The sequence below is a fragment of the Bufo gargarizans genome, chromosome 3 (genome assembly GCF_014858855.1).
Source record: "Bufo gargarizans isolate SCDJY-AF-19 chromosome 3, ASM1485885v1, whole genome shotgun sequence".
Lineage (NCBI taxonomy): Eukaryota > Metazoa > Chordata > Amphibia > Anura > Bufonidae > Bufo > Bufo gargarizans.
The window spans coordinates 475,726,380-475,750,402 of NC_058082.1; the positions used below are offsets into that span (position 1 = coordinate 475,726,380).

Here is a 24,023-nt window from a genome sequence, read left to right on the forward strand (position 1 = left end):
TGAATGTCTCTTGCCAAAATACCCCTTTACATTATCAAAGTAAGAAGCAGTTCTTGAATTCATAAATGAACTTACTTTACTTCTTCAAATTTCTTGTCTCGGTAAAAGTTACTCTTTTTGATCAAATACAGCAAGACCAAATCACAGAAGAAGGCTCCCTAAAGGAAAATTAAAGGCAATTAATCCACAAAACCTGTTCTAGCACTCCAGGAACTGTACAAGTCACATTTGATGATAAATCAGGTGAAGTGGTCAAAGCAGGGTACCTATAAGGTAGGTGTAATCTGTAGCATGGCATACTCATTTAACCCCTTCTGGACCCTGCGATTTTCCGTTTTCTTTTTTCCCCCCTGCCTTCCCAGAGCCATAACTTTTTTTTTTTTTCCCCTTCCCATAGCCGTATGAGGGCTTGCTTTTTTCAGGAAAAGTTGTACTTTCTAATGGCACCATTTACTATTGTTTGTATGATGGAGGTCCAGAAAAGGTTAAAGGAGTTATCCCACAAAAAAGTATTACTGTGGAATGAATAGGGCATTTCAAATAAAATATTGTTGCAACAAAAATACTGATAGTTTTTTTTGTGTGAATAGTACATTACATTTTACTCACTGATAAGCACCCCTTGCTGTTTATCCTTCTGGTCCACCTTTTCCTGAATTCATTGGTGGACCAGATAAGCTTCCCTGATCTCTTAGGGAAGCAGGTGAAACGGCCTAGACACTTTTCATTCATTCATCTACTTCTAAATTCATAGAAATATATCACTACTGTAGTACTTTTTATTACTGGAATCTCTGAGGCTATGTGTGAAAGACTATTTTCTATGCAGGGGAGGAAGACAGGAAAATGGGTTAACAAGAGCTGACTGCATGCACTCCTGGGAGATGCAGGTGCTTGATAGTCACATGGGAAAAGCCGCTGCATCCCCACAGAAAGTACACTGGAGAGCAGAGTTTTTTTGCATTAAAATAGTTAAAACATTGGCATGTGTTACTCCCAAAAACTTTTATTTTTTTTAATTTGTTTGATAAACCCTTTAAGTATGGGAAGCATTTATGTCCTTTTTGGACACTCAGACATCGTAGAGGAGATTGCCTTGTTCAGGACCCCCTTCAGCTCCCACTGTGATAGACACAACCTACAGTATGTTGTACATGGTTCCTCATTATGTAAATGTGTTCCTTGTAATATCACTATTCCCTTTAGTGGGAGAGACCGCAACTGATCACCAGTTAAAGGGCATCTGTTAGTTTTTAAAAAAATTGGAGACTCTGTTCAATGAACTAATATGGGGGCGCAGACGGGTTAGAATTAAAATACAATATCTGTATAAAGAGGAGGGCGGAATTTCCGTCCCTTTTCTAAGAGGATATTATGTAGCTGCTCAGTTGAGATGGTGTGTGAGAAATCGAAAGAACAACCATGTACGGTCTATGTTTGGGGAGTACTGCAGACCCTGGGAGGATCTTTTCCACATTCTGGAAACTGGTATTCTTGAGAACAAAATAATAACAAATCCGTTCAGCAGAATGCTTGGACACATTTGGAAACAGGTCAGGCTTATGGTCGGAGTATCCCAAGCGGTTTACTACACCCCCTTGTGGGGGAACGTACATCTACCACAAATTATGCAATTAACGGATGTTGAGTATTGGGAAAAACGTGGGATACACTTAATCACACAGGTCTTTTTATAAAGGACAGGTTAAGTCTTTAACCGAAATCTTTCCAGACACTACTTTAGGATTTCTCGATAAATTCCGATATGAACAGTTACGACACGCTATACACTATACGGAAAATAAGAATTATCTCAATATAGCACGGGACACTTTTTTAGATTTCTGTTACGATATGACATTAAACACTTCTGCTATATCACATATCTATGCAAAGTGAAAATATGAATACACAAAAACAATCACATTTAGAGGTGAGGATAAATGGGAGAGAGATTTGCAGAATGTGGAATCAATCCTGTGGAATACGGTATATAGAAACATCAATAGATCTGCGGTCTCCCTGGCCCATTCATGGGTCCTTTTGAAAATTATACACCGTCTCTATTATACACCAGTACTATTGCACTCTATTTACAAAGATAGAGAACAGAATTGTTACAAATGCAACAGAGATAGAGGAGATTATAAACTGGGATTAAGCGGGAGCCTGTGCCACTGATTGCTGTATATATGGAATATTGCTGAATAAAGATTGGGAATTTTTTCTACGTCCACGCTTGGTGCTAGAGCCTCTTCTTTCAATTGAGATTATAAACATCTACTGTGGGAATGCCCGGTGATAAAAGACTACTGGATTAAAATATTCAGGAAACTGCAGAGGAGTTCTCCTATGAAATATGAAGTATGTATTGAATATGTCATCCTGGGTTTACTCCCAGAAATAGATAATAACAAAACTGAGCAACTACTTTGGCTTCGGGGAATAACCTTGGCTAAAATAATAATAGTTAAATATTGGGGCTCCAGGAAATACCCAAATTTCCAGGAATGGATGGAACTCAGGAATGAATAGGGTTAAGGAATACGAAAATTGTCTCGCGCAATCAGCGAAAAAAAAAGCAGCTTGGCTGCGGATATGGGGTAGATGGAAGTGATGACACCTGGTGACCTGACGGTAGCTTCACGGAAAAAGGGGGGTGGAGGGAGGGACAGAAGGGAAAAGAAAAGAGGGAGACTTAACACAAAATGAAATTATTTTGTATCACATATCCCTGATTCGGAATTTATAGATGGTAAATTTCTTTTAATTTGAATAAAAAAAAAAAAAAAAAAAGGGCATCTGTCAGCAGATTTGTACCTATGACACTGGCTGACCTGTTACATGTGCGCTTGGTAGATGAAGGCATCTGTGTTGGTCCCATGTTCATATGTGTCCGCATTGCTGAGGAAAATTATGTTTTAATATATGCAAATGAGTCTCTAAGAGCAATGGGGGTGTTGTAGTTACACCTAGGGCTACATGCACACGATCAGGATTGCGTGCAGATTTTCCGCGCGGATTTGCATGTACATTGTATTCTATGAGAATTTGAAATTCTCAATGCACATGATGCAGATTTTTTCCGCGCAGATTTTGACCTGCAGTGCAGATTTTAAAGTCCGCAGCATGTCAATTTATTTTATTTTTCCTGACCGGATTTTCTTCATTCACTTAGTGAAATCTGCATGCGGAGAATCCGCACCAAATCCGCATGCAAATCCGCACTAATTAATGCGGATTGACCGCACAGATTTGTCTGCGAACACCTGCGGATTTCAGTGCGGATTCTCCGCACATGAATCCTGAACGTGTGCATGTACCCTAGAGGCTTTGCTCTCTCTGCAACTGCCAGTTTCATAGGGACAAATCTGCTGACATGCCCTTTAAAGAAGCCAGACATATGGTGATTGGTTGATCACCAGGGCATTTTCAATCTAAAAAGGGATTGTCCTGTCTGGGCCAAACTTTTGATGCAAGTGGCTTTTACTGCTGGAAGGTGTTAACCATCCTGATTTCTTGTAGGTGTCTCATACATTATATTGCACATAAGCAGAAAGAAGTCAGTAGAAGATTCTGTTTCTAATAGTGAAAAAATAGAATGTTACGTTTCTATATCCATACTGAGTAGAATAGACTAGAACTGTAGATTATTCCGTTCTGTCTGCACACAACAACAGAAAGCTGATGCTACAAAAGGCAGAAAGATGCCAGATGCAAAAAAAATCCCATGTTAAATCAATGAGAACTTTAACTGTATGGTTTTCTGTAACAATGGAAATTAATAACCTGGAGAAAAAAGTTCCAGTGTAAACAGAGCCAATGCAGTTTCAGAGTCACAACCTTATTAACCTCCTAACAGTCCCATTAAAATTGGAAAAACACTCCCAAAAATGTCACTTTTTTTATTGTAGATTTCCAATGTGTGTCAGCAATAAATCTTGGGGACATTATTGCATCTTTAACTCCTTAGTGACATAATAATTTTAGCCTTAAGGACCAAAAAGATTTTCCCCCTTTGGGTTCTATATATTTTTTTTTATTTTACGTGATTAATTGTAGGTTTTTTAGGAACCATTTTGGGGTATACATAGTGTATTAAATAACATATTTTATTTTCAGGGGGAAATTTTATTATTTAGGTGACTACACTGATGATAATGCCACATTTCTATATATTTTTACTGTTTTTCCTTTCCTCCTGCAGCCTGTCAGCTCTGCAACTGCTCCCCCTCCTTCTCCAGACTGACAGGGAGGGGGGTCGGCTTCTTTAGCTGCTCATATCTCTGGTTGGTACTAGCTAGAGATATGGGCTTTGTATTGTTTAAAAAACTGCCATTCAAAGCTTTCATACAATACCTGACAGTATTATCTTCAGTACATGGGAAGATATCACTGTTAGAAATCGGGATGCAGTGAATGCAACTGAAAGTGAAAGTAAAAGCAGGTTTTACCTGCTATTATTCCCAACTCGATTTCTAACAGTGATATCTCTGTTTATCTTAAACTGATGTTGTCATTTTGTTCTTGTATGAAAGACTGGAATGACAGCTTTCAAACAAGACCAAGTTGCAGGCTCCTAGTTACTACCATTGAGGAGATATAAGCAGCTAAAGCAGCCCTCTCCCCTTCCAGTTCTGCCCAAGCTGAGCTCGGGCAGAACAGTTAGGTGGTTAAGGCAAAGTTCATTCTTATTTGTCTCAAATGACTTCATGCATTGTATTCTAGCCAATGTTATATATCAGAATCAGAATCACTTTATTCGGCAAACACGACACAATCGATCGTGCTCAGAATTGGGTTAGGCACAGGTACAGGCATAGTACTAGTGGTTGACAACAACACGGGGGGGGGGGGGGCGAGGGATTATGAGCGGGTGATAGGGCGTGGTGAGTTCAGCAGTCTGACGGCCGTTAGGAAGAAAGTGTTCAGCCTCCTCGATGTCCTTGCAGAGATGGCCTGATACCTGTGGCCGGACCTTAGATGTCTGAAGAGATGATGGCCCAGATGGGAGTGGTCATTGGATATTTTCAGAGCCCTGGAGCGCAGTCTGTCGGAGAAGATAGAGTCAAGGGGTGGTAGTGGCAGTTGGGTAGTTCTCTCCGCCGAGCTGATGACCCTTTGTAGTTTGCGCTTGTCACTGGCTGATGAGCCGGCATACCAAACCAGGAGAGACGAGCACAGTACTGACTCGATGGTGCAGGAGTAGAAGGACTTCAGTAGGTCCTGTGCCATGCCGAACTTCTTCAGTTGTCGAAGGAAGTACAGCCGCTGGTGAGCCTTCTTTATGATGGACGAGATGTTGGGACGCCAGGATAGGTCCTCAGAGATTGTCGTGCCTAGGAGGCGGGCGCTGGGTACCCTTGCGACTTCAGATCCGTCAATGTAGGTTGGGGGGGAACTGCCCTTCTCTTCCTGAAGTCGATGACCAGCTCGACTGTCTTTGTGGTGTTTAAGACCAGATTGTGCGTGCCACACCAGTTGCTGACCTTGTCGATTTCCTTACGGTAGGCCTGCTCATCGCTGTCGCTGATCAGGCCCACGAGTGTGGTGTCATCTTCAAACTTGGTGACTTTAACTGAGGCCTCCTCCGATCTGCACTTGTTCGTGTACAGAGAGAACAGGAACGGCAATAGTACACATCCCTGAGTTATATGAAATGAGATCTGTGACATATGACATGCTGCGACTTGGATGGATTTTTTGCAACTGTTCTATGAAATTAAGGAGATGATTACCAGCTATTTATTTATCTTGCTCCTTGGCTGCTTTGTAGCTCAGCTTCTTTAGCACATCAATGTAGTCTGTGGCTATAACTCATCTACAGCGCCTACAGGAAGACTGAGGTAGTCTGAGACACCCCCCTGTCTAATCATTGGTTCAGGACACTGCTCTCTCCCTCCCCCTTCAGCTTTACCTCCTTAGGTTGGCGGCTGTGTATAATCTGAAGACAATCACATGATCACCAGGCAGTCAGTGCATGGAGGGATAGTTTCTATTACAAGGGAAGAATAATTGTAAAATGCAGATTCCGGAAACTGACACACATATGAGGGTAATGAGCCTTAGTCAGGGTGAGCCTGGAGCATTGCTTTTACCCAAATTCTTTCTTGTTATGAGATGTATATAAATTCATCCTTACCGCACCCATCAGTGCCAAGCCAGAGCCAATATTGATGATTGTTGGTATAATATTGAACTTCCCAGCCTGTGAAAACACATTGAAAATCATTTTATCAAGTTGTCTAAATATATATATATATAAAGAAGGACGTATATACAGTATGTTTGTAAGTTCTGCGATCATTCAAAAACGCAACTATCGATTTCAACGAAACTTGGTATACACATCCCTTGCTACCTTAAAAGGACGTACCGTTCCTGAGATATTCCCAAAAAATGACCTGCATTAGCCAATACAAGCCTGCAAGTCTTTCTCTTCATATCCCAACTGCCATACACACGGTCACATGTCCCTTATCAGCTGATAGAAGTTCGCAGGCCCTTAGTCTCCACATACACACAGTTTTACTCTAGGTTTCCATAAGAACCTAGCCATTTTTCTTCACTGCTGTAGGTCAGCTTTAGGCTAGGGCTACACGATAACATGTGTCACTCGACAATAAGTGGCACGACACAGAGGGCACAACTACACTGCTACATGTGTCGCGCAACAATTTTTATAATTAGAGTCTATGGTGTTGCACTGCGACATATGACATGCTGCGACTTGGATGGATTTTTTGCAACTGTCGTGTCGCAGTCGCAGCATGTCACATGTCGCAGTGCGACACCATAGACTATCATTATAAAAATTGTTGAGACAAAATGTCACGGACACATGTCGTCATGTAGCCCTAACATTAAAGAGGCAGGGCGCTGTGGAGGTCACTGTTAAAGAGGCGTTCACTGTGGATGTTATTGTTAAGGGGGCAGGCCACTGTGGAGGTCATTGTTAAAAGGGAAGACACTGTGAAGGTCACTGTTAAAGGGGGTAGGGGCCACTATTAAAGGGGCAACTGCTGTGGAGGTCACTGTTAAGGCAGCAGGGTACTGTGAGGTCACTGTTAAGGGGGCAGGGTATTGTGGCGGTCACTGTTAAGGGGGCGGGCGCCTGAGGAGGTCACTGTCAAGGGAGTGGAGTGCTGTGAAACTCACGGTTAAAGGGGAGGGCTGCTGTGAAGGTGAAAATTAAGGGGATGGGCAGCTGTGGAGGTCCCATTTTAAAGTAGGGAGGCAGTGTTAAGGGGTGGGGGACTGTGGAGTTCACTGTTAAAGGGGCGGGGTGCTGTAGAGTTCACTGTTATGGGGGATACTGTCGACACACACAAACATTAAATGAAATAGATGAAATATACCCGTGCAAAGTCGGGTCCTTCTGCTAGTATATTATATAATAATATGTATCTGCAGCGCCACCACAGGAGTAATAAAGCCTTGCACATTTCCTAATGAAATTAATAGACAGTCTGGGGGAATGTAGATTCTCTCCGCTCTGGTTAATAACCTTTTTTAATTAATCTCTTAATATTTGAATACCAGTTCCAAAATTAGACAACCTATTTAAAGGAACCCGGACATCCCTTTATTTTCACCCAGGAAGCCCCCCTGACTTGAACATCCGAGCAATTCATGCACCGATGCTCTCCTTTGCACTGTGCTAAATCGCGGCAAAGGCATTTTTTTTTAGATCCAGTGATGTACCAGGGTCTCAATAGGGCTGCCAGGAAGCCCGGTGATGTCACCGGCACTGATGGGCGGGATTTAGCGCTGCCCTAGCCAGTAAAATGGCTAGGGCAGCGCTAAAGCCCGCCCATCAGAGCCGGTGACATCACCGAACACACTGCCGGGTGAAAGCTTCCGCCCGGCACTGTGTTATGATAAACAAAAGAGCCCGTGCCCTGCGCAATTTAGCGTCAGAGGGGCTGTCTGGGTGAAAATCAGCTCTGAACCCGGACAACCCCTTTAAGTGTTTCTATTATTACATTAATGCTAATACATTAGTAATACATGAAAATATACTTTTAGCTATTTATATATGTATATATTTAAAGGGGCTTTCTCAGATGTAAACTTATATGACCTCAGGATAGGCCATCACTGTTTGATCAGTGGTTGTTTGACCCCTGAGATCTGCCAGGAAGTGCCGCTTTCCCTTCATTGTCTACAAAAGTACAGAGATGTATCCATATGTGTGACTATGCTCAGGGGTGCACCGCCAATAAGGCGAGGTGAGGTGATTGCCTCAGGCAGCAGCAGGTAGGGGCAAGACGGGGCAACGGAAGGGCTATGGGCAATGAACGCTTCCATTGTGGAAACACTCATCTCTACATATTCAATTTCATCGCTGTACTCAGGACAGCAATACAGTTGAATGCCATGACAGGGTACAGGAGAGATGTCTCCCTGGCCCACCGTTTCCTCTAATAGGCTTTAGTCCTAATTCCTGTAGGCCATCATTATCACGCTGCCTAAGCCGAGCTGCATAGAGCTCAGGGCACAGACTAGAAGAGGTCCGTGTCTTGCACTGCATCGCTGACAGCAGAATGGAGGTAAGTATTTGAGTTTATTATTATTATTATTTGGCAGCATACTGTTGGGCCACAATAGGCTGGGGGTCATTATTTTGTAACTGGAAAAAGCACTATGGGGACACTGCAGCTGTAAAAAGGAGCATTTTTGAACTGGCACACATTATAAGGTGGCCACTATAGGGACATCTGTTTTACTAGGGGCACTTAAAGGGGGTGTCCCTTATATACACGTTATAAGGGAGCATTTTTTGTACTTGGCGCACATTATAAGGTAGCATTTTTGTACTGGCACACATTCTAAGGTAGCCACTATGGGGACATTTGTTCTACAGGGGGCACTAAAGTTTTTTTTGAACTGGCACACATCATAGGGGAGCATTTTTTGTATTGGCACATAGAAGTTGGTATTTTTGTACTGCCACGTAGTATAAGGGGCCATTTTTTATACAGGCACAAATTATTACTACTGGGGGCACTATAGGGACATTATTACTTTTGGGCACAAAATGAGGGACATTATTACTATTGGGTGCACTGTTACCACATAGCGCACTCTGGCAGAGAATTATTACTATTGGTGGGACTTTTTGGAGGACTGTTACATTGGGAGGCACCCTGGCACAGTATCACCTTAGCACAATTATTTTTGGAGGACACTATGTTTACGGCACTATAAGTGACACTATTTGCTGGGCACAGTTATTTTTAGGGCACTGTGTGCAAATAATTATTAAAGAGTGATCTATTGCAAATGTCTATCTGTGGTGGTACTAGTTTTTTTTAGGGAGATCCTCTGTTTATGCAGTACAGTATTGGAAAGCACAGCTGGCACAGTATTAGAGGTGGTAGAATGGGAGAAGGATGGAAAAGTAGAAAACTAAGATGTCTGTTTGTCAAACTGCAGAGACAAGAGAAGGCTGAAAGAAATCATCATGGTGGTCTGGTCTGAATGGAGAAGATAAAGAAAGAAAACGTCTACATCAGAGGACACATCAACGGGATGTAAGAGGTATATGGCACTGTATTACCCCATATGTTTTGTAGCTTTGTATGTAATGTTTTCCAGGTCTGTCTATAACAGTAGAGCTGGAGAGAGGGGGTTAGGTTAAGAAATTGGCATTGGGGGGGCACCATTTCAGTTTTTGCCTCAGGCAGCAGAAAGGCTAGGTGCACCCCTGACTATGCTTTGATTAAAAGATAGGACATATCATATGCAATTACCGGTACATGCCTCCCAAGTGTCCCTCTTTAGGAGCGACAGTCCCTCTGTCCCTTTTTGATCCTTAAATGTCCCACTTTTTGACCTAGGGAATTAATGCATAAATGTGCATTAATAAATTTGCTAAATTGCTCCTTACTAAAGTGTCTGTATGGTTTCTACCTGTATACTAGACCATAACTTCACTATTTGGTGCAATTTGGGCCTTAAAATATCTATAGTCTGATGATTTATGTGCTAATATTTAAATGGATATTTAGGCACAAGAAAAAAAAATAAGAAACTTATACTCACATAACCGATCCCCAGCTGCTGCACTTCTGACCAATTCAGTAATTATGCTTTAGGCGGAGTTAAAGGTGTGGCCCAGTATAAAAAAAACTGCTGCACACCGCACATTGTCCCTCTTTGTGATTTTCAAAAGTTGGGAAGTATGCAATTATTCCTGGGTTAAATCAGTGTCATTTTAGGCTCAAAACATTAATTGTCACTCTTTTAGCCTATAACAATGAGCCCCTCCTTTTGGTGCCAGATTTTGTCAGACACCGTTGAGCCATTTCACGCTCTCTTTACGGTATATGTTAACACTGCATTTACTCTAAATGATCCTGCCCTGGTTCTCACTTCTCAGTAGTTAAGTGGATGGGTCCAAAAAAGGCTGGATCTTTTTTTTCCAAGGGCCCAACATCAGCTGCATTGCCTGCCTCTATGGTATGTAAGCCCTTGTTTCCAAGAAATGTTCAGTGCTAACTAAAAGATTAAAATGCTACTTTAAGGGTCCATTCACACGTCCGTTTTTTCTTTCCTGATCTGTTCCGTTTTTTCAGGAACAGATCAGGACCAGATCTGGACCCATTCATTTTCAATGGGTCCTGGAAAAAATCGGACAGCACAATGTGTGCTGTCTGTTTCCGTTGTTCCGTTCCGCATGTCCGTTTAAATATAAAACATGTCCTATTCTTGTCCTGAAAAATCGGATCCTGGTACAATACAAAGTCAATGTATCCGCAAAAAACGGAAGACATTCGGATGTCATTCCGTATGTCATCCGTTTTTTGCGGATTCCGTTCCTGGAAACACATAAAAAAAAAATTTATTTTTATTTTTCAATTTTTTTTCAAAGAAATCCAAACAACTTTATTTGATTATTGAAATGTATACATGTTTCCGTTTTTTGCGGATCCGCAAAAAACGGATGACATACGGAAACATTTTCAGGAACAACGGATCCGCAAAAAACGGACCGTTTTTCAGGATGAAAAAAAACAGGACGTGTGAATGGACCCTAACACTGTTCACATTGTACTAGTGCATCCTAATAAATTGGAATATAATCGAAAAGTTAATTTATTTCAGTAATTTAATTCAAAAAGTTTAACTCATATACCAGTAGATTCATTACACACAGAGTGATCTATTGCAAGTGTTTATTTATTTTACTGTTGATGATTATGGCTTATAGCTAATGAAAACCCAAAAAGTCAGGATCTCAGAAAATTAGAATATTTTGAAAAAGTTCAATATTGTAGACTCATGGTGTAACACTCTAATCAGCTAATCAACACAAAACACCAAAGGTTTCCTGAGCCTACAAACGTTCAGTAGGCTACACAATCATTGGGAAAACTGCTGACTTGACAGTCATTAACACCCTCCACAAGTAGGGTATCCAAGCATATTAATGGAAAGTTGATTGGAAACAAAAAGTGTGGTAGAAAAAAAGTAGCAAAAGGGATACCCGCAGGATTGTCAAAAAAAAGGCCATTTAGGAATTTGGGGGAGATTCACATGAAGTGGACTGCGGCCCGAGTCAGTGCTTCAAGAGCCACCACACACAGACATATCCAGGACATGGACTACAATTGTTGCATTCCTTGTTTAAAGCCACTGATGACCCAGAGAAAACATCAGAAGCGTCTTGGGCTGAGGAGAAAAAGGGCTGAGGTGTTGCTCAGTGGTCCAAAGTCCTGTTTTCAAATGAAAGTCAATTTTGCATTTCATTTGGAAAGCAAGGTCCCAGAGTCTGGAGGAAGAGTGGAGAAGCACACAGTCCAGGTTGCTTGAGGTCCAGTGTGAAGTTTTCATAGTCAGTGATGGTTTGGGGAGCCATGTCATCTGCTGGTGTTGGTCCATTGTGTTATATCAAGGCCAAAGTCAGCAAAGCCATCTGCCAGGAAACTTTAGAGCACTTCATGCTTCCTTCTGCAGACAAGCTTTACGGAGATGCTGATTTCATTTTCCAGCAGGGCTTGGCACCTGCCCACACTGCCAAAAGTACAAATACCTGGTTTAATGACCACAGTATCGCTGTGTTTGATTGGCCAGAAAACTCACCTGACCTAAACCCCATAGAGAATCAGGCAAGACGGTGGCTCAGTGGCTAGCACTGTGGTCCTAGGTTTGAATCCGACCAAGGACAACATCTGCATGGAGTTTGTAAGTTCACCCCATGTTTGCGTGGGTTTCCTCCGGGTATGCCAACAAAGCAGATGAGCTGAAGGCTGCTGTCAAAGCACCCTGGGCTTCCATAACACCTTAGCAGTGGCACAGGCAGACAGCCTCCATGCCACATTGATGTAGTAATTCATGAAAAAGGGACTCCGACCAACTATTGAGTGCATATACTATACATACTTTTTAGTAGGCCAACATTTCTATATTAATCATTATGGGTTTTCATGAGCTGTAAGCAATACTCATCAACACTAAAATAAATAAACACTTGAAACAGATCACTGTGTGTGTAATGAATCTATAGAATATATGAGTTTCACGTTTTGAATTGAATTACTGATGATATTCTAATTTATTGAGATGCACAAGTATGTACTGAATATTGACTTACCTTTCCATTTACCATGATATCAAAGCGAATACCATAAGCCTTTATCAGTGTCCTGTAGTCTGATCCATTAACATCACGGTAGTACTTTGCATACCTTGATTGAAAGAGACATGTATAGACATTAATATGGTTTCATAGTGCTGTTGTTTCACGAGTTTTGTATACAAGGTTTGAGGAATAAATCAAAAAATTCACAGTTTTGTATTAGGAGGTATGTGGAAGAAACCTAAAAATGTAGTTTAGTATTAGGACTCAGGAGGTATGAGGGATAAATCTAAAAATGTACTATAGAGGGGAAAAATCTAAAAATTCACATCTTTGTAACTAAAAAAAATGGTGCAACTAATGTGTAAATGTGATTAAAGGGGTTGTCCAGCCCCCACATTTTTTTTTTTTTTTTACAAACAGTGGCATAAATTAAAAAAAGGAGCAGTGTGGCATGGGACGCCTATTAGCAGAAGACTCTGCCGGCCACCTATTTCATGGCTGACCATTCCTTTGAATGGCCAGCATGTTATACCAGGTTTCCTCAGTCAGGTTTGTTGTAAAAGCTAGGGGGTTCAGCCAGCACAACCCTGTATGCAGGTGCACATTGCTATGGCGAAATACAGATACAAACGCAAATGCAAATCGCACTCTGCAACCAGCACTCTGCCCTGCCTTTATGCTGGATGTTGAATGAGGCATTGCTGTACATTTTGGCCAAAGCGTAATAAGCCACTCACCACGTCAAGGTCGCCTCCATGAGTGGTCCCTAACACTAGTTCCTACCTGTTATGGGCCATGACAGCCACACAAAGTCCAGAGAGCGCAGGAACAGCATGCACGCCAAGCACACTCTGCTTTTAACCCCGTCCGGTGCCATTACAGCTTTCATCGGATCCAGGGATGCAAGTACCAACATGCATGCTGAGCCCACTATATACTTCTCCTGGAGCCCCAAATGGCTACTGGTAGGTACTATATAAGCAGACTCAGTTTTATACTGACTTTAAAACCAGCCTCCAGGGCAGTCTAACTGGTCAGGTGTGCATGACTGCATGGAGATCGCCACGCCTCCAATATATACTACAAAGAGAAAAATAGTATATATTGGAGGCGTGGCGATCTCCATGCAGTCATGCACACCTGACCAGTTAGTCTTCCCTGGAGGCTGGTTTTAAAGTCAGTATAAAACTGAGTCTGCTTATATAGCACCTACCAGTAGCCATTTGGCTCCAGGAGAAGTATATAGTGGGCTCAGCATGCATGTTGGTACTTGCATCCCTGGATCCGATGAAAGCTGTAATGGCACCGGACGGGGTTAAAAGCAGAGTGTGCCTGGTGTGCATGCTGTACCTGCGCTCCCTGGAATTTGTGTGGCTGTCATGGCCCATAACAGGTAGGAACTAGTGTTAGGGACCACTCATGGAGGCGACCTTGACGTGGTGAGTGGCTTATTACGCTTTGGCCAAAATGTACACCAATGCCTTATTCAACATCCAGCATAGAGGCAGGGCAGAGTGCTGGTTGCAGAGTGCGATTGCATTTGTGTTTTTGCGTTTGTTGTAAAAGCTGGTTGTCTTAATAAGAGAACCGCTTTAAGTCCTCTTTTTGAATATTTTAAAAATGAGCGGAATGCAATGTAAGACGCCCATTTTTTACAGTGCATGAAAATATCTGTTTTGTGCAGGAAACTTAGTTCTAGTTTAGTTTGAAGTTTTACCTGAAATTGTATCCTGAAGAAACAGATTTTTCTGTGAATTTATTATCCAAGCGAGTGAAAGAATATCGCGGATGACACTCAGATTCGTCTCGGTCAAGGTTACAGTCCCATTCTATCTGAATGCCAATAACTCCACCCTGAGAAAAGTAGTAGATTTGGTCTTTCAGTTACAACATTTTTTATTTTGTTGCTGTGTGCTGCTGACATGGTAACATTTTCTACACTCCAATTATTATAGACTTTGAGGAGAGAAATAATCATACAGTATGCATAGTTCCTTAGCAACCCATGTCCTCAGCTCTATACCCCAAATCCAGGTGACAGGTTCCCTTTAAAAACTTCACTAGGGGGCAACAAACATTTTATTAATAAAACATTGCTTCCTACCCTGCCTTCATGAAACAGATTATTGTCAATCTGCTGTTACAACACTATTGATGTTATCCTGCAATATTCTGCTTCTTCCTAGTTTCTTCATGTACCTCCAGCTTGGAACATAATTTTGCTTTTAGTTTTTAAAATACTGTGCTTATTAATTTTCCATTATATTTGGAGTCTGTTTTAATAATCTCCAGGTTCTTTTTACAAAGCCATAGGGGGAAGCTTATTAGTACTTCAAAACAGCGCTTTTTTATGACGGTGTCTGGTATTGCAACTCAGCCCCATTGTAACAATATCTGCTCCAGAAGCCAGGCAAAAAGGAAAGGAGTTGGCATAGCGCGGGCATTTTTTCTGACTATTCTCCTGCCTTTTGTTATTGTGCTGTTTGTCTCTCTTGGTTTTGATTTGGCTTGTCTCTGTTGTGGATTCTGATTTTGATTTGGCTTTGTGTTTTTTTTCCCTACAGTTCCCTGCTCACTCCACCTGCTAGCAGCAACCCGGGAAACACAAGATAGGGTTCTGTATCACTCGAAGGGACCGCTCGGGGATAACTAGTTACATTCTTGAGTGGGATTCCCCCTTTTGGGATGGCAATTCTGCTGTAGGCAGGGCTCTTGTACCTATAGGGGCGTGCAGGCCAGGTGCTGAACCTGGTAAGGCTACTTTCACACTGGCGTTTCTGGGACCGCTTGTGAGATCCGTTTCAGGGCTCTCACAAGCGGCCCAAAACGGATCAGTTTAGCCCCAATGCATTCTGAATGGATAAGGATCCGTTCAGAATGCATCAGTTTGCCTCCGTTCAGCCTCCATTCCGCTTGACAATGCGGAGCCAAACGGATACGTCCTGACTTACAATGTAAGTCAATGGGGACGGATCCGTTTTCACTGACACAATATAGTGCAATTGAAAACGGATCCGCCTCCCATTGACTTTCAGTGTAAGTCAAAACGGATCTGTTTGCATTAGCATGAACAAAAAAAATAATAATGCAAATGGATCCGTTCTGAACCGATACAAGCGTTTGCATTATCGGTGCGGATCCATCTGTGCAGATACAAGACGGATCCGCACCTAACGCAGGTGTGAAAGTAGCCTAACTTGCATTCAGTATGGCAGTGGATGTGCATTTGCTTAACAGGTCATAGCACTCTCACAGTTTTGTCACAACCATTGAACGTATTTTTCATTGTATAAGACATACTTTCTCCCCCATTATGTACGTAAGTTCGCGCAATAGCCTGGCACTGTGCAATGTCTAGTCACAGTGCAGCACAGTCCAGAAAAGGAGAAGTAAGTTGTTTTATTTATTTTTTGCCTGATGAAGATTGTGGGTCTGATCTGATGATGTTTTGTGAAGATTTGGGGGGGGGGGGGGGGGGGCGCAAGGAAGAGTGTGGGTCTGATCTGAGGTCTGGTGAAGATTGGGGGTCTGAAGAAGATTGGGGGTCTAATCTGAGGTCAGGTGAACATTGGTGGGGGGTCTGAAGAAGATTGTGGGTCTGATCTGAGATATAATGAAGATTGGGGGTCTGATCGGAGATCTAATGAAGATTGGAGGGGTCTGATAAAGTTTGGGGGGCTGATCTGAGGTCTGGTGAAGATTGGGGGTCTGAAGAAAATTGGGGGTCTGATCTGAGGTCTGGTGAAGATTGGGAGTCTGAAGAAGATTGGGGTCTTATCTGAGATCTAATGAAGATTGGGGGTCTGATCTGAGGTCTGGTGAAAATTGGGGGTCTGAAGAAGATTGGGGGTCTGATCTGAGAGCTTATGAAGATTGGGAGTCTGATCTGATGTCTTGTGAAGATTTGGGGGGGGGGGTCTAAGGAAGAGTGTGGGTCTGATCTGAGATCTAATGATGACTTGGGGTCTGAAGAAGATTGGTGGTCTGATCTGAGATCTAGTGAAGATTGGGGGTCTAATCTGAGGTCAGGTGAACATGGGGGGGGGGTCTGAAGAAGATTGTGGGTCTGATCTGAGATATAATGAAGATTGGGGGTCTGATCAGAGATCTAATGAAGATTGGAGGGGTTTGATCTGAGGTCTGGTGAAGACTGGCAGTGTCAAGAAAATTGGGGGTCTGATCTGAGGTCTGGTGAAGATTGGGGGTCTGAAGAAGATTGGGGGTCTGATCTGAGATCTAATAAAGATTGGGAGTCCGATCTGAGGTCTGGTGAAGATTGGGGAGTCTGATCTGAGGTCTGATAAAAAAAATATATTATATTTCTTATTTTCCTCCTCTAAAACCTAGGTATGTCTTATAGAGCAAAAAATATGGTACTTGAAAGTTACCGTATGGTAAGGCTGCTCATTTACAGGTTACTGTTGCAGTGAAATTCTTGTTCAGTAAAACATCATATGTCTTCACACAGTTTATCCCATCTAAATTGTTGGTGTATTTATAATCTTAAATATCCAGTATATTATAGACTCATGTGGGACAACATTATACACTGATTAATACAGAAGACCTAAATTTAGACTCTTCATAGTAGTAAACAGACAATACAATTAACAGTTTTCTCATTGTAGAAATGCTAATTACAACATATATCCAATTTACACATTCTCAATCCTTCATGAGAATATAAACTTATGGAACTTACTTCCATTGCCATTTCTTGAAACTTATTTCCAGACCACGAGACAATTTTTCCCAAGTAAAAGATAGGACAGTAGTGGTTCTCTTTACTATATCGACATGTCTTAAGAAATGAGTCATCCTCCGTGTTTAGAATGTTAGTTCTATGAGATACAATGCAGACAATACAGAGCAGTGTCACTCCACAGCTTGTGTCATATTGGTATTTCTTTTTCTATAGATCTAAGTAGGTCAAAAATTCTGTGCTAATTAATTTCTTAACATATCATTATACATGTCAGAGATCCAATTCCCCTGCATAGACATTAATTTAAAGAGGCTATCTGATCAGAGACAACTACACTGATCCCTCAAGATACAATGGCCTCAGGATACAATATTTTCAACATACAATGACCTTTTCTGATCATAAGTTGAAACTAGACTCAACATACAATGTCTCAGACTCAGATCCATCCAATCAAGGCCACTTCTCTGGTAAAATAGCTGTAGTAGTTGCTAGTTAGCAGCTATTCCTGGATGTTATATGTAAAGACTTGTTTTATCTCTCTTAGTTATCTGCTTATTTTTAATAAATATTAATTTTCTCTTATCTTGGATGACATTTTGGGGCTTTGGAACTGATGGTTTCAACATACAATGGTCATCCTGGAACCAATGAATATGGTAACTTGAGGGACCACTGTAATTTATAAATGTGTCTGCTCGAGCGATCAGTTAATTGCCTGGGGTCCTTCTCCTGGAAATCTCAGATAACAACTGATATTGCCAGTGCAAGTCATCAGCAGACTTATCCTTAGAGCAGATTATTAATATCAGATCGTCGGGGGTCTGATTCCTGGTAACCCCCATGATTTCAGTGGCACCAGAACTACATAGCTCCATACACCATAGAGTGGCAGTCCTACTCCTATTCACTGTAGTATGCAGGCATGGTCACTATATAGCATAAAGAGCTGTGTAATTCTGGTGCTGTAGTTAGTAAAAAAGTTGATCACAGGATTGCAGGGAATTAGACCCCTGCCGATCTGAGATTGATGTCCTATCTTGCATCGAAACATTGCAGTGTTTGCTGCCGGTTAAATAAACATCAAATTTTCTACAGTGGAAGAGTGCTGCAGATTTCTTAATTATTTTTCTATCTTAAGCATAGATCATCAATAAATTAGTCCTGGAAAACCCCTTTAAGGGCTCATGCACACGACCGTATGTATTTTACAGTCCGCAAAAAAACGGATCCGCAAAAAATACGGATGACGTCTGTGTGCATTACGTATTTTGTGTAATGGAACAGCTGGCCCCTAATAGAACAGTCCTATCCTTGTCCGTAATGCGGACAACAGGGGCGTCGCTAGGTTAAAACATTCGGGGCCTGGGCCCCGGATGTTTTGTCCCATGCCCCGAATGTCCTGCCTGCCTGCTAGATACAACTGTATTGCCGTACACAGAACGGCAATACAATTGAATCTTACACTGGGAAGAGGTGAAGGACCTTTGGTGACATCACAGGTCATGTGATCAGCAAAACAGGCTGTGATAGGATGACCTGGATGATGTCACCATCATGTGACCAGTGCAGGATTGGACACCGGAGTGAAGAGGAGAAGGAGCCTAATGCTGATGTCTGTACAGGAGAGGTAAGTGATGTCGGGTTGTAATAATTCAATTAAGAATTATTAATTATGGTCATAAAAATAATTAATCATAAAAAAATTAATTTTATAAATTTTGTCATAAATTCTTAAAATCATGACCTGGTGAATTGTAGACAACCTAATTGATACAATTCACATCTGAGGCCGACTATTTCCTCAGATAAATAAGTTCTTTTTGACGTGAGATGACGTTAATGATAAAACATGTAGTTCTGCATTATACAATTATACACAGGTTTATAAAAATATGCAGATTTATTGGTTACAAGATTATAAACATATATAAGTAGATAAACACAATGATACATGCAAATGAATATATATAGCATTACAAGCTTAACAATACATGTGAGTGGAAATAACTTGTCACATTATAACAAAGCTATTATTAGGTTAGGATATCAAATATAAACATAAGTTTTACATATATATATATATATATATATATATATATATATATATTACCTCTGTTCAGAGAAAACCTCATGATATCAGGACGGGCATGTCTAATCCTAGACATCAATATGGAATGCTGAATACATTCTTTCCCCCCTCTAACCAACTACACATCACATGACTTCAGGCATGGGCAAATCCATCCAAGGATATAGCTTAGAAGAGATAACTGTATCCTTCCGCCCCATCCTGGACTATTTTCACATATATAACTTTGGTAAGACTATTAAGACAAATGACAGGGATATATGATCTTTGCTAGACCATATCTTAATTGGAAAGGACTTGAAATAAATCTTTCCTGTGGGAAACCATCACTTAGCTTGGCGAAGAATGTTCTATCAATATATATATATATATCTAAGCAATTATTTAATGCTCTGCTAGATTATGAGTCTTGATTCTTCTGCAGGTAGAATGAAGTCTCACAATATCCTAAAACTACATCTCAATATGGAGATGATCAATTAATTTAATTATGTATTTATTCGCCAATCTAGATGGTATAATTTTACCCACACTATCAAATTAGTCTTAATAAAATGAAATATCATTTTCTGTGTCTCTTACCAAGTTCTAGTAGGAATCTCACTTCTGCTCCTAGGAAAGCTGGGTGGTCCATCATAGCACATCTCACCATGGCTTCCATCTTGATAGACCCCTCTAGAGAGCTCCCCTTTTCTCTCCTCTCTTTCTTTCTTGTCTCCCCTCTCTCTCTCCCATACCATCTTTTTATCCTATCTTAGAAAGGGCTTGGCCAAGTTTTATCATTAACTAGTGACCTCACTTTATAATCAATATAACCTCCCTCTAGTATTTTACCCTAACACTAGATGGCACTAGTATTCCATACAAAAATTTAATCACTTGCTTATTTCTCTTATCTAATATACTAGCAATAAATGTTATCTAAGGTTTCAGACAAAACCTTGAGAAGATCTTGAAGAGACAATGAGTTTTATACTTGGTCAACTACCTTGTGTATCCTTAAGTCTTTTGACCAGACTTAATTAAATCAAGATAAATAGGGCTATCTCAATTCATTGTTCTTGGAGGAGACAGGGTTTGTTCATGATCACCTGTGTCCACATTTCTCCATTCCAGGAAAGAAATAATTAATTTGTGTGTTCCACTGAGACAGATTCTAAACATGACAGAGGAGTTTATACCTCATTTCTAATCTTAAAACTGAATATATCTATGAGGATTATACTCTTACATATATATATATATATATATATATATATATATATATATACTATATATTCAGCACACCTATTAAAATTGATAATATAAAATCAATCTACTCCTATATTGATTAATATAAAAACCACAAAGAAAGATTAGAGTCTTTCTATTCACTAAAATCATCAGAACTCGAATACATTGTCTTATCTAGGCCTTCTCAAGACATACAAAATTGTAACTATAGTGGAGCATGGCTCTTAAAGGTAATGAACATCCATCTTGACTAAAAATGAATTGGATATCAATGTATTTACCTATGAAAAGGCACGACAGTGAAGGGAGAGGCAGAGCAATGCTGGGAGTTGTAGTTATTTAACTGGGATGTATGTTAGGGCTGAAGGGAGGGATGTTATTGACATGGAACTGTGTGCTTGAGGTGGCTGGGGGAGGGAGTGATGTTATTTACATGGGACTGTATGTTGAAAGTGGATGGTGGGGGGGAATGATGTTTATGTACATGGGACTTAATGTTTAGGCCCGTGTTTCCCAACCAGTGTGCCTCCAGCTGTTGCAAAACTACAACTCCCAGCATGCCTGGACAGCCTTTGGCAAAGTCATATAATATTTTTTTCAAAATCTGTGAACACCTTTGGGGAGGAGGATTTAACATGCCCTACAGTACAGAATTCTGGTTACAAAAAGTCGCAAAATAGGACTCTATGGGGGTCATTTATTATACAGAAATTTGCCTATATTAGCCATATTTCTGTCGCAGGTTGTGGCACAGTGGTCCTTTTACGTCTCAATCCGCGACTTTCCCCCGCTCACACCAAATCTAAAAAGTGGGTGTGGTGTGGCCTAGAGCATGGTCTAAATGTAAGACAGCTAGGAAGCTATCTTACATTTAGAAGTGGAGCTGGATCCACCTAAGTTATGCAGAGGTCCTAATAAATGTGTCCCATGACTTTTTGGGCTTATTTGCATAAAACCTTTGCACCATTTTGTATTTTTAGACCACTCACTCCTGTTTTGAAAAGTGGTGGGGAAGCTATGTTAATTAGTTTCACTCCAGATTGATCAATTGTTACTTTTTAAAGGGATTGTCCCATCTCGCCATTTTTGGGACAAGATGGGAGTGTCAGCGGAGAGTTACAGAAGCAGTGTGACTTGTTCTGCTACACTGTCTGTGCACCTCCCATGAGATTAACGCAAACAGCAGAGTGCTGGCCCATTTTCACAAGCCCAGCCACCTGGGGCTAGCGCTCAGTTCCATGTCACTGTGGAAATGGAGAGATGGGACAACCGCTTTAAAGGGATTCTGTCACCAGTTTTTGACCCCCACATTCAAAAATATGGTTATGTGCATGGAGCTCTTGTGATTCCTAATGTGGTCTTATAAGCTAAATCTGTAGGCTCATTTAGTGTAAAAAACGTTTTAGCTAACCTGTCATTCATCTCACTAAGGTGCCCAGGGGGTTGCTCATGTCTTCCAGATGCCACCCGCACCCGCCGCTGTTCGTGCCCAGCTCCTCCTTTGCTGTCATCAGCGCCGCCTCAGAATCATTTGCTACTCCTCCGGCTCTCCCTCACTCCCCCCCTCCTTCTTCTCTAACATCCCGCGCGTGCGCACAGGCCTGTGCCTGATGCGCCCGTGCGGACTTCTCCGTTCGGCTTCATTGAGCGAAGTGCGCATGCGCCGGCACTTCGCTCAACCTCCCGATGACCTGAAGGCTGCCGTCATCGGGAGGTTGAGCGAAGTGCCGGCGCATGCGCACTTCGCTCAATGAAGCCAAACGGAGAAGTCCTCACGGGCGCATCAGGCACAGGCCTGTGCGCACGCGCGGGATGTTAGAGAAGAAGGAGGGGGGGAGTGAGGGAGAGCCGGAGGAGTAGCAAATGATTCTGAGGCGGCGCTGATGACAGCAAAGGAGGAGCTGGGCACGAACAGCGGCGGGTGCGGGTGGCATCTGGAAGACATGAGCATCCCCCTGGGCACCTTAGTGAGATGAATGACAGGTTAGATAAAACGTTTTTTACACTAAATGAGCCTACAGATTTAGCTTATAAGACCACATTAGGAATCACAAGCGCTCCATGCACATAACCATATTTTTGAATGTGGGGGTCAAAAACTGGTGACAGAATCCCTTTAAAAAGTTCCAAAAAGAAGTGCAGTCATACTTCAAGTAGGAGGTGGTGTACAAAAGCCGGAGAAGTATATGTACACAGAAGTGTCATGTTTAAAGATTAAAAGGAGTTGTATCAAATGGTTGGAGGCACTCAACTACCTGGTACCAGATGGACAAATGTGATATGAGCAATAGCAAATGTTTATTCAAATAACTGGAATAAGTAGCGGTGTAATCCACTTCATCAAACATAAAAGACAGTGTAATAATATGAGAACATTCAATCACACATGATGGCGCCATGAAAAATAATAATAAAAATACATGTAAAATATTAAAAATTACCAATGTCACTGAATGCTCCTGGTAATAAATAGTGTATATAGGAGCCTGATCGTAAGGAGCTCTAGGGCTCTTGTTTGGGACAAATGAGATTATATAGGTCCGCAATACCGTAACTATAAGAACTCCAGGTGTAGGGTATCCACGTAACGCAACAATCTCTTGTGTGAGATATAATACTGATCTCAGAAAGGGGTTGCTGCAGCCTGCTTCCTATATACAGCTGCTCGGCTACACGGCATGTGCTATGATAGGCATACGGTAACTGAAAGAAGACATTAGCGTGGGTACATATGTATTAAGTACTTTGTACCAAGAGTACTTTACCCCTCCAAAAGGCGTCTGATCCGATTAGGTTTCACTTGGATGATCCGGTCTGCATGCGGTCGGACGCTAAAGTGTGTATCAAGGACCTTCCGCCTTGTTCCATGTGATCCCTGGTCATGTGATCGGAGAATATCCACGTGATCGGAGGGAAGGGTTCAGGAGGCTGGATACGCTTAGATAGTTTTGTTAGTTGGGCGCGCGCCTGTTAAACTGGAAACAATGTGGTATTTATAGTATTCATAGCCACATGTGATATGTGGGATCCCTTGGGTATGATAGCTGCTACAACCAAATGCGTTTCGGGGTCTGAACTTTCCCCTTCCTCAGTGGTCTGAGCAGCGGTATATAGGAAGCAGGCTACAGCAACCCCTTTCTGACATCAGCATTATATCTCGCACATAAGATTGTTGTGTTACCTGGATACCCTACACCTGGAGTTCTTATAGTTACGGTATTGCAGACCTATATAATCTCATTTGTCCCAAACAAGAGCCCTAGAGCTTCGACGATCTGGCTCCTATATACACCATTTATTACCAGGAGCATCCAGTGAAATTTTTTAATATTTTACATGTATTTTTATTATTATTTTTCATGGCGCCATCATGTGTGAATTGAATGTTCTCATATTATTACACTGTC

At 41.6% G+C, this 24,023-nt stretch overlaps 1 protein-coding gene across 3 annotated transcripts in view; it reads right to left on the reverse strand.

Moving 5' to 3' along the window:
* The window catches only part of P2RX5 (purinergic receptor P2X 5), a 134,566-nt gene that overhangs the window by 21,279 nt on the left and 89,264 nt on the right, over nt 1-24,023 (reverse strand). For all 3 annotated transcript variants that reach the window (XM_044286778.1, XM_044286780.1, XM_044286779.1), the window contains exons 7-11: nt 17,289-17,427; nt 14,304-14,440; nt 12,599-12,692; nt 6,143-6,208; nt 76-158 (exon numbers count right to left, since the gene is read on the reverse strand). In XM_044286778.1, coding sequence (XP_044142713.1) covers nt 76-158; nt 6,143-6,208; nt 12,599-12,692; nt 14,304-14,440; nt 17,289-17,427 — 519 coding nt within the window. The remainder of the gene's footprint in view (nt 1-75; nt 159-6,142; nt 6,209-12,598; nt 12,693-14,303; nt 14,441-17,288; nt 17,428-24,023) is intronic.